Source organism: Bubalus kerabau, chromosome 23, assembly GCF_029407905.1.
Source record: "Bubalus kerabau isolate K-KA32 ecotype Philippines breed swamp buffalo chromosome 23, PCC_UOA_SB_1v2, whole genome shotgun sequence".
NCBI classification, from domain to species: Eukaryota; Metazoa; Chordata; class Mammalia; order Artiodactyla; family Bovidae; genus Bubalus; species Bubalus kerabau.
Window position 1 is genome coordinate 2,149,399 of NC_073646.1, and position 11,285 is coordinate 2,160,683.

The following is an 11,285-nucleotide window of genomic DNA, read 5'->3' on the forward strand; positions in this document are numbered from 1 at the left end:
GGTGTTTCCTATGGGGCCTCTTCTGGTTCTGCCAAGTGGGAATCTGGGGGGGATGGGGGCCACCGAGGAGCTCGGGTGGGTGTCTGAGGCAGGATGAACATGCTTATACCCGCTCCACCTGCGCCCCCGCGGGGAGGGTCACACGCAAGCATGAGGGGCCTCACGTGGCTTGTGTGGATTCGCTAAGAATCAATTCAGGATGTGAACAAAGTTTCCAGGAACTCTGACTATATGAGGAAATGATGGTCACATCTAAGCATTTCTTACAGATGATACAATTCTAGAGCAGTCATCTCAGATGTAATTGAGAGAGATAAACAAAGATTGTGAGATAAGCTGGGCTATTTGGAGGGACGAGGGGTGCAGCGTATAGGTGCCCAGACTCCCCAATGATGGGGAGGCGGTGTTGGGCACCAAGGGCTGGCCCTCGTGTCTGCCGAGTGCCGGCTGTGGGCCAGGAGCCGTGCTGGGGCGCACAGGACAGAGCACAGGAGGCCCAGGCCGGGCTGGTGGGCACTGCGGTGAGAGGCCTGGCCCAGCAAGGGGGGAGGTGGTTGGGCAGCTGCAGGGGTCGTGCTGGGGAGCTGCTACGTGGATGGGAGGGTGGGAAGCAGGAAAGGACTTGAGGGGGCGGGGGGTGGGGGAACTTGGCGGCACACAGGGGCAAGGCAGCAGCGTCTCCGGGAGGGCTGGGGGTCTGGGCGGGGCTGTGATGACAGGGGAGGGACGTCTGGGGGAGACCTCCTCCCCCAACCCAGCTGCAGGGAGGGTTTCTCCGCCCTCCTCCCGGAAGGAGACACGCAGGCCTGTCCTGTCTCTATTTACAGGTTTTTTAAATTTGGAGTTACTGTTTCCCTCAGGGGACCCCCGGTGGACCAGTGGCTGAGACGCTGCCCGCCAGGGCCAGGGCTCATCCCTGGTCAGGACATCAAAGATTCCGTGCGCTGCAACGAGCACCTGGCGCAGCCAAATAAGTAAATAAAAGAGCTTAAAAATCCCACAGGCTTCAAAGCTTGAGACCGCAAAGAATTTGGTGAAATGCTTGCAATGTGCGCTGATACTGAGGATTCAGAGGTCTAAGCATCTCTGCCGTCCAGCTTGTGTTCTCCTAAAAGGGGGACACCGGTTCACTTCAGAGCTGTCTCCACAACAACAGAAGGGCTCGGAGCTGGAAGTGGAGGGGCTGAGAGGACACAGGCGAGCCGGCCAGGAAGTCTGAGCTCACAGTGCAGACCCTCAGGCTGGGGCCGTGGGCGGACGCTCAGCTTCCCTGGGAATTGGGGCCATGCCCCACGAGGCCAGCACGGCCCGCTGGCGACACTTCTGGAACAACTGGCCGATGCTGGGCTTGTGAGCGCTTGGGAAGGAAGGGGCCTCAGGTCACTGGCTGCGGGGGCTGGGCCGGGCAGCGCTCTGGAACGCAGCAAGGTCTGTGTGCAGCCCTTGGGGACATGACGGGGAAATGTGGCAGGCAGAGCTCTGCTGTCTGCACAAGAGTACGGAGACCCAAAGGATGAGGACAGAGGCTTCCGCTGAGCCCGCTTTAGGTCAGCCTCCCACCAGCAAGGACAGACTGCACAGACACACTTGCCCCAGAGAACAACCGTGGCAGGCGCTCTGGGGCCCACACTCGGGTGAGTTCTTCTTGTAACCACTGCCTTGGGGAGGCCCGAGTCCCGGGCGCTAGGGGACGTGAGAGGCACACAGAAGCCACACCCTGTGGTTGAGAGAGCCAGAACCGGAACCAGAACTGTGTCCACATGGCAGCCGGTACGCGAGGAACAAGGGAGCCCTGGAGCCCAGGTCCCGGCCTCTGCTGGACCCTGACACCGCATGCAGTGTAGACGGGCTGAAAAGAATACGGCAGAAAAAAATATTTGGACGAAAAATAAATTATAGCTTTCCCAAATACAGTTTCAAAAGGATCAAACTGTTTCCAAGTAACACTCTCATCTCAGAAGAAAGCTCAATGATGTCTAAACACACATGCAGGGCTTCCGTGGCTCAGTGGATGAGAACGCACGTGCCAGTGAACGGGTTCAATCACTGGCCTGGGAAGACCCCACAAGCCACAGGGCAGCTAAGCCTGTGCAGCACATCTATTGAGCCTGTGCTCTAGCACCCATGCACCGCAACGCCTGAGGCCCACGCGTCCTAGAGCCCGCGCTCTTCAACGAGAAGCCTGTGCACCTTATCAGAGAGTAGCTGCTGTTTGCTGCAGCTACAGAAAGCCTGGGCGCAGTAGCAAAGACCCAGCACGACCAAAGATAAATAAATAATGTAAAAAAAAATAGACACACACAGGGACACAGACACACACACACAAAGATATCGTCACTCGACAACCTAAAACATTTACAGTGTCTGCTGCTGCTGCTGCTAAGTCGCTTCAGTCGTGTCCAACTCTGTGCAACCCCAAGACGGCAGCCCACCAGGCTCCCCCGTCCCTGGGATTCTCCAGGCAAGAACACTGGAGTGGGTCGCCATTTCCTTCTCCAATGCATGAAAGTGAAAAGTGAAAGTGAAGTCGCTCAGTCGTGTTTGACTCCTAACAACCCCATGGACTGCAGCCCACCAGGCTCCTCTGTCCATGGGATTTGCAGGCAAGAGTACTGGAGTGGGGTGCCATTGCCTTCTCCGTTACAGTGTCTAGAATCCAATAAATAATCACCAGGCCTGCAAAGCAGCAGGAAAATACGAACCACAATAAAGAGAGAAGACTCGATACAACAGAAACACCGGGATTTAAGCTGGGAGCGGAGGACTGTGTGGTAAACATGTCTCGTACACAGGAAGGCAGAGGAGAGCCGCACAGTAAGGAGACTGGGAGGGCGCGGTGCGCTGCGGGGGCTGCAGGGGCGGAACCCAAAGGAGGGATGTGAGTGTCTGCATGGCTGGTGTGCTTCGCTGCACAGCAGGCACCACGCAGCAGTGTGGAGCGACTACGCTCCAAAGGGAGAGAAGACACACGCAAGACGGAGGGAGGAGAGGCGGTCCAGACCTACCGGGGGAACAAGGGCAGACGGAGCGATAGCAGGGCTGTCAACCTGGTCTCGGTCAACCTGCAGCAACAGCAAAGCAGCTGCGCCAGTGCAAACAGGAAAAATTCTGAAAAAGGGATCGGCTGTGCCAGGGCCAATACACACACACAAAACGGGTCCAGATGGGGGGTGCAAGGGGCCCCCACAGATGGAGAGGACACAGCAGCACACAGGTCCAATGGGGGCTTGTCCAGGCCACGCTCACCAATAAGAGGACAGACCCCTCGAGATGGGGGTAAGCGTGGGCGCTGGTGGGGGAGGGGGGCCTGCAGACGGGGCGTGACCACCACCGTGAGATACACGTGCAGCCGCCTGCATCGAGGCCGTGGTGAGCCGTCCTGCACTGGGACTTTCCAGATGAGGGCCCTATGACGTCGGCCAGCGGATTTCTCCCATGTGTAATGAACTGTGTTCACGTTTGCACAACCCAGTGAACCAGTATTTTCCAAATGACCACTGTGATGTGATAAAATCACGTGTGTGTACAAGATCCAAGACAGACCAACGGGTTCTAAGCTAACAAGTACGAAAAGCAAGGCCTGGTCTCCACCTGCGGAGTGTGGCGAGGAGACAGACCCACGGACACCCGGCGGGGTGCAGGAAGGCCTGCCCCTTCTCGCCTGCATGCTGGTGTGAGCTGGGTCTTCATCACAGGGCTTATATTTCAGTTCAAACAACCTGTTTTGCCACATAGAATGCAGAAATCAGATATTAAAGAGACTTGCAAAAATGTACAACAAAGCTACTTTTCTCATAAAGGTCTTCGTTTTGGAAACTGCTGTTATTTTAAATGAAAATGTCATCTGTGTTACCATATTGTGGGTTTTTCATGATTAAGTAAATTAACAAATATTTTACAACTTTATTATTTTCTAATATGGTTAAGTATTGGTAGATATAACCCACATAAACAAAAGCTCTTTGAGTTGTAACTTTCCCAATGTAAAGGGGTCCAAGATCAAAATGCTTGAGAACTGTTCTATTAAACTGAATGATCAAGAGCCTTCCAGAAAGAGCGCTCTGAGGCCAGAAGTCCACCTACACACTCCATCCGGCACCTAAGGACCTGACATCCATCTTACTGTACAAATTCCCTCGGGAGCTCCAGGAGCTGGGTACCCCGAGTACAAGCAGACTGAGGGGTGGGGGGCAGGAAAGGACTCTGTGCCTCTTGAATGGCTCAGAAAATACTCATTTTATGTGTAAAATATAAATCTTAAAACATAAAGTGAATAAATAAATATGACAAGATATTTTAAAACTCATCAATCTGGTAAAGGGTAATCGGGGTTCTATTATTGTAACTTCCCATTTTTAAAGTATTTCAAAATAAGAAAGGTAGGAAAGGAGGGGACTTTCCTGGTGGTCCAGCGACTGACTCCACACTCCCAATGCAGGGGGCCAGGGTTCGACCCCTGGCCAGGGAACCAAATCCAACATGCCTCAACTAGGACCCAGCACAGCCAAATAAATATTTTTTTAAACGACTGAAAAAACACGGAGCCGCAGGGAAGCCAAGCCCCACTGCACCCTGCAGGCACGGCCCCCGCCCAGGCCTCACCGTCTGCAGGTCCCCCAAGTGCACGTGGCGCTCCACCAGGAAGCCGTAGACGTCCCCCACGCGGACGCTGCTGTCCAGGTGCGGCTCCTCCAGGAGCAGCTGGCACTGCCGGACCGACTCCTTGGGGTCCTCCGTGTAGGTCCTGCTGGGAGCAGGGACAGCCTGAGCCCCAGCCCCGTGAGGGGCTACGTGTCAGGGGTCAGGGCAGGCTTTCGGCCTGGAGGGCGCAGCTTTTGTGAAGGTAATCCCATGAGGTCCATGAATTCGTTGGTGAGTCATGTCATAAATTCAGTAATTTAACAAAACATGCTGGCCGCTCACAGGGCCTCATTGGACTCTGGAGGGCACTGGCCTGTCCACACCCGGCCCTGCCCGGGGTTGGGGGCCTGGGTCGGAGGCCAAGGGCCTGAAGAGAGTGCGCTGACCGGGGAGGTGGTCGCGCAGGGCCCCCCGGGGAAAGGCCAGCACAGTGGTGCCAGGGGCTCGGCGGTTCCTGGTGAGTGTGGGTGAGGGGCACCAGGAGGCCCTGCAAGCCCCGCAGGCCCGCCCTACTGTCTGTCCGGGCACCTGTCCAGGGCTGTGCCCATTCCCTCCTGCCATCCCGAGGTTCCTGAACCTGCACACGGAGCCGGGAGTGCCCTCCAAGGAGCCCAGCTCTGTAAACGGCTTCAGAACAGCCTGGGGCTCCTCTTCGGAGAGCCTGCTCTCAGGTAAGGAAAGTGCTTCTATTTAGTCAAAAGCTGAGCTCGGGGCCCACAAGAGGGTCTCGGAAGTGCTGCACGAGTGGCCAGTAAATAAGAACTGGGATCCTGGACACGTCCAGGTCTGGAAACAGCGGGCCTCCACCCCGGGCCTGTGCCGGAACCAGGGGCTGGAGCTCCCGCGCACCAGAGCAGGCCGCAGGCTCCCTGCAGGTACAGCCTCCCCGAGCACACCTGCCTCCCTCAGATGTTTCGGGCTGTCTCAGGAGCGACCTTCCTAGAACCGGCCCAGTTCTGCGGGAACCAGAGGGGCCCTGACGCCGTGCCTGGGGCCGCAGAGCACGCCTGCTAGTGCCGCGCCCACTGTGCAGCAAGCTCCCAGGGGAGGGCACCCTGTGGGCGTGGCGAGCCCCACGGCCGCACCTGCGCGCCTGCACGAAGCGCTTCACCAGCGTCATCCTGCTCTGCAGCTGCGCCAGCCTGGCCTCCTGGTCCAGCGGGCTCCTGGCTTTGGCCTTGGACAGGCACTTGTGGGCCTCGGTCAGCGCCCCGTGCGCCTTGTCATAGTTCTGGTACTCGTCAACCTCCACCTGCAGAAGGCAGCATCAGGACTGGCACCGGGCCAGCGCCCCGCCCTGCCTCCCCCACCCCACCCCCAGGCCCCGCTGCGGAGCGCGGTGGCACCTGGGCGCAGGCGTCGTAGAAGCCGGCCAGCAGGTCCAGCGCACGGCCCTTGGTGTAGAAGCTGATGATGCTCTTCATGACCTCGGGGTCCTTCCGCCAGTCCAGGGACTGCAGGTAGTTAGCCGCCATGATGTAGATCTCCTTCTGCCGCGAGACGCCCGCAAAGAACACGATCTTCTCCGTGTCCCCGGACTTGAGCAGCGCCCTCATGGCCTGGACAGAGAGAGAGCCGGGCTGGGCCCTTCCGAGGACACGGACGGAGCGCCCACCCAATGCAACAGGTGTGGCTTCAGGACAAGGGAGCTTCAGGCTGCAAGGGCCTCGCGGGCGCCCCCGGAGCCCAGCCTGGGAAACTCGCCCTGCGGGACGCGAGCAGGAGCTGACCACGCTCACCTTCAGCCTGTCCCCTGCCTGCGTGTACTTCTTGGTAGCCAGGTGGTAGCTGCCCTGGCGCATGCAGCAGCTGGCGATCTGCTCCAGCAGCGCCCGCCGGGCCTCCTCGGACAGCTCCTTGCAGTCCTTGGGCACCGTCATCTTCTCGGCCATCTCCTCGGTGATGGTCAGGTTCTGCTCCAGGCACAGCTGCAGGGCCTCCTGATACTGGGGGCCACGGACACCGAGGAGGGTGGTCAGCGTCAGGTGGGCGGGCGGGAGGGGGGCTTCCCCGACCCCACCCCCACCCCTGGGTTGGGGGAGCAGCGTGGCCAGGCGGCAGCAGGGGACCATCTCTCCCTGCAGACACTCTAGAAGAGCCAAGGAAACGCTGCTGGGAAGGAAGGTATATTCGTCTTGGAAAAAGAGACCACAGATCAATCTTCTTCCTTAATTCAAGTTTTCAGAGTAGGGGGTTTAATTACTTTTTTCTTGAAAAAAAATTCAAGAAAAATTTTCTATTTTTCACTTGAGAAAGATTCTCGGGAAGAAAGCACAGTGTGACCTGGGGGGGGGGGACACCCCCTGCGGAGGCTGCACAGGGAGCCTGGCAGGCGTGCTGCCCAGATGTGGATGGCAGGCCTGCTGTTGTGGGCCTTGTGCGCACACCACTCCTGTGTGTGAGTGTGCTGTCAGACACAGGGAGACAAGAAAGGGGGGCGCATGCTGGCCTGAGGGGGACAGAGTCCTGGGGATGAGAGGCGCCGCGGACGGCCCTGAGCTGCACACCCAGGAGCCCTGCGGCGGGACTTGCATGGTACACGCACTGGGAAAGAGCGGCGAGTCCCTCACAGCGGGGCCTGAATCCCAGCACAGCCGCCGGGCCCTCCTGGGGAGCAGGACCATGTCTGTAGCCGTTACCTTCTTGGCGGCCAGCAGCAGCTCGACAGCCTTCTCGTACTGACCATGCTCCAGGAAGAAGTCGGAGCAACGGGCCAGGAGGGCGGGATCCGACTTTTCATCCAGGTCCTCTGCCACCAGCTGCAGGGCTGCAAACTGCTGGGTGGCAAAGGCCAGCTCCAGGGCCTTGGAGAAGTGGCCGGCCTGTGGACAGCAGGGCTCTGAGTGTGCCATCCGGGTGCTGCCGGGAGGGGCTGGGCCGGGCGGGGCGGCCTCACCTTGTGGTACAGCATGACGGCCCGGTCCATCTGCTCGCCCCTCTCCTCGTAGTAGCGTGCGGCCTCCAGCATGTCCTCGGGGGAGCTCAGCAGGGCCAGGTTCATGAGCTGGTCGTCCAGGCCGTGCTCCTGTGGGGGCACAGACGTGGTGGGGACCGCCTGGTTGGGAGGGTCTCCCCTGGAATGGGACCCTGGAGCGGAAGCAGAGGCGCCCACCTTGCACAGGCGGATGGCGTTGTTGAAGGCCTGGGCACGCGTGTAGAAGTGCACGGCCTGCCGCACCTCGTTCTGGCTCTCGTACTGCCGGGCCAGGTGGTAGGAGGCCGCCCAGTTCCCGGTCTCGCTGGCTATCTCGGCGGCCTACAGACACCAGGGACGGTGGCCTCACGTCCAGCCCGCCCCGCTGCAGTGGGACCCCGCCCCCCTCCCCCGGAGCACCCAGCCCCCTCCCTTGGCACTCCCACCCCGTGTCCCCCGGCCCGACCCAACCTGGTTGGTCGGGGCACCCACCCGCTGGATGTTGCCCTGGAAGCAGTGGATGCGGACCAGGGAGAAGTAGTCCTGGGCCAGCTCGTAGCAGTGCAGCGCCGCGTCCATCTTGGCCTGGCTCTCCAGGTACTGGGCCCACCACCGCCACAGCGTCCTGCGGGCACACCCCTCCTCAGGCCCTCTGCCCCGGCCCACAGCAGCCGGGAGACGGGACACCAGGCGGCGAGCCTGGGTGAGGTCCCGGGAAGCCCCCGCCCCGCCTCCTGGGTGAGGTCCCGGGGAAGCCCCCGCCCGGCCTCCTGGGGTCCAGCCTGGAGGGGCTGGGACGCTCCATGCTGGCGCACAGAAGGCTCCGGTGGGAGGCCCCGCAGGCTGGCACTCACTTGTCCTTCATCTTGTTGACGTACAGCCCCAGAGCCTGCAGGTCCTCCACCAGCATCCGCGGCACCTCGAAGCGGTGCGTGTCCGACTTCTCGTAGCTGCGGGAGGAGAGACGGCATCACTCACCCCTGCCAGGTTCAGCCCTGGGGATCCAAGAATGGATGACGTCTCGCCTCCCGCCTGCAGCTCTGCAGCCGTGCTCCCGCCTGCGGGCCCCACCAGCACACTGCCTGGTGGGGGCCCAGGCCCGATGGGGCCCATGCACACAGCTGGCCAAGACCGGCTCTCCCCCTAGAGCCACAGGGCTTGGGCACCCCCGGCAGCGGTGCTGGCCCAGCCCCTCCCTGGAGAACCTCAGACCCTCGGGGCGGCTCACTAGCTGAGGGCCAGGCTGCAGTCCCCGCTGGCCTCCAGGTGCCGGGCGTAGTTGTAGTAGGTGGTGCGCAGGTGCATGCGGTCGTGGCGCTCGGCCACCTCGATGGCCCTCTGCCACTGGCCTGAGGCCTGCAGCAGGCGGTTGAGGAGGTCGTAGCGCCCACACCTCCTGTAGAGCTGCTCTGCGTCCTCCTGTGGGAACAGGGGGGTGCGGGCACTCTGGGGTGCGGGCGGCCAGCCTGTCAGCTGGGGTCTGACACCCCCATCACCGAGGGGCTGATGGATCCTGCCAGAACCGGGGGTGTCCACTCCCTCACCCCACCCCTCGTTATGGCCTCAGCTTGCCCAAGGGGTTTTCTGCTCCCTGTGACCCAACGACCCAGATAAGCCCGCACGGGCGGGAAGTGGGCCCGCGCGAGGGGTGTGCCACTCACCAGCATGCCCAGCTGCACAGCCAGCATGGCCACCCTGGCCTCCGGCTCCGGCTCCCGCTGGGCCTCGCGCAGCGCTCGGGCCCCTCGGGCATGGCCCATGTGCCCCAGGCACACCCTGGCCACGTCCAGCCGCTGCGTCTTCACGCACATGCGCGCCATGTTCTCCCAGACGGCCTGGCTGTGGTGGAGGACACAGGGCTCAGTGAGCGGCCGCCCCCCGTGCCAGGTAACGCGGGGACCTGGCTGGGGAGGAGGCCACGTGCAAGCCCCACGGCTTCACCCACAGAGTGGCCCAGCAAGCTGGGGCCCACAGGCCCTCCTGAGGAGGATGCGATGACAGCCCTGTCGCCTGGTCCGCAGCTGGGACCCTGCCCCTCGCCCAGGCTCCCCTCTGCTACCCTCTCACAAAGACTAGGGGCATCCTGCACAGGCTGCCAGCCCCGCCGTGCCCCTCAGAGCACACCCACCCCCCCACAACTAGCACCTCCATCCCAGGCTGGGCTCCTAGTGGCCCTGCGTCCTCCCACAGAGCCCTGGGTTGGCCGGGGAGTGGGGGATGAGTGGTGGCGGTGAGGGTCCCTGGCCTGCAGAGCTGCCCTCTGACCCCCCCGGTACAGGCTTGGGGTGGGGGTCTTCCTCTTTTGGAGCTTTCTGGCATCTCTCTCCCTCCCACCCCAGCAGGTTGGGCCTCCCCAAGAAACGAGAAATGAGGCTGATGGGAGGGAGGGTGCTCCATGCCCAGAAGACCCCACGGCCCTGAGGAGCACAGATCAGTAACTCCTGGGACGTAAGCAGCTGGTGGACCTACTCCACCACCAAGCCGGGCTGGGAAAAGCCAGTGGGAAGTGCTATCCCTGCACGCTGGCCACTCTGATGGGTCCACACACCCGACGGACAGGCCACATGGACACCCGCCCAATGCGCATCTGACAGTGCAAACTCCCTGCTGCCCGGGTCTGCATGTGGACTGTACCCTCAACATAAGGGGCAGACAGGCTCCCAGCACCCGACTCTCCGATAAGCCCAGGCCCCGCAAAAGCTCCCGGGACCCGCTGAGGCCCCTCCTCCTGGGCTGCCCTGGGGAGACCCCAGTGGACAGGGCCATGGTGGACGACAGCTTCACGTCCACCCAGTGGCACACATGGCATTGCACTTCTGCCGTGCGTCCCTGCTCTAAGGTTATGCTCCTGTGAGTCCGTGCGCAGGAGGGGGGAGGCCTCGGGGGGGCTGAGGGCCCTGCTCGCGGGGGTCAGCGCTCGAAGGACGAGGGGACCCTCGGAGGGCGAGGTCACTCCTGACTCAGGTCTGCTCCTAGGCCGGCGCCCAGCCCCGTCCCAGCTGTCCCCTCCGCCTGAGGCTGGGGGCTGGGAAGGCGCCGGCCTACTGGCCCACAGGAGCCCAGGTGGGTGACCTGGCCTGCGCCTGCCCAGCCTGGGAAGACAGAGCAGGGACTGCAATTCCTGAAACCACTGCCTGCTGTCCAGCAGAAAAGAGCACATGAAGACTGGCTCAGGAAGAGCGATGTAAGTAAGGAGCGAAGGCAACGCTCTGCTGCCGGAGGTTGTCGGGAAAACCTCCTTCTGAGGTGAGTGACTGCACAGTGTGTGCAGCAACCCCAGCCCTCGGCCTCCTTGGAGGGGCACCCCTCCGCAGGGTCTTCTGAGCTGACGGTGCGAGGAAGGTGTAGGACCGCCAGCACCTCCCAGACACGGTGTGGCCGGTGGAGCAGGGGTCAGCCTCGCCTCTGGCCCTGGAAGGAGGGAAGTGGTGAGAACTCAGCGAGCACGTCTGCTATGAGCCCTGGTGGGAAAAACCCAGAAGAGGTAAAAATCCACTGGAAGCTGACGGGCCCCTGCCTCTCAGGAATGTAAACTTGGCCCCTGCAAGGCGGACCCAGAGTGGGTGGGACTTTCGGTGGCTGACCTGGCCCCGCTGGGAGTCAGCACGGGCAGGCCAGGCAGGGTGAGGGTCTGAGAGCCCAGCAGGCTGACAGTTTATGGGGTGCAGGACAGGGCGCCCCCCATGGGACCGGCAGACCGCTTGGGCCTGTCAGCATTGGCAGCAGACGC

The 11,285-nt window shown here is 61.6% G+C and overlaps 1 protein-coding gene across 1 annotated transcript in view; it reads right to left on the minus strand.

The window, feature by feature from the left end:
- IFT140 (intraflagellar transport 140) overlaps positions 1-11,285 on the minus strand; it is a 59,824-nt gene that overhangs the window by 1,253 nt on the left and 47,286 nt on the right. The window contains exons 21-31 of the mRNA XM_055562808.1: positions 9,217-9,394; positions 8,784-8,974; positions 8,410-8,505; positions 8,048-8,180; positions 7,754-7,897; positions 7,538-7,666; positions 7,281-7,463; positions 6,381-6,587; positions 5,988-6,200; positions 5,727-5,893; positions 4,603-4,744 (exon numbers count right to left, since the gene is read on the minus strand). Of these exons, the coding sequence (XP_055418783.1) occupies positions 4,603-4,744; positions 5,727-5,893; positions 5,988-6,200; positions 6,381-6,587; positions 7,281-7,463; positions 7,538-7,666; positions 7,754-7,897; positions 8,048-8,180; positions 8,410-8,505; positions 8,784-8,974; positions 9,217-9,394 (1,783 nt within the window). The remainder of the gene's footprint in view (positions 1-4,602; positions 4,745-5,726; positions 5,894-5,987; positions 6,201-6,380; positions 6,588-7,280; positions 7,464-7,537; positions 7,667-7,753; positions 7,898-8,047; positions 8,181-8,409; positions 8,506-8,783; positions 8,975-9,216; positions 9,395-11,285) is intronic.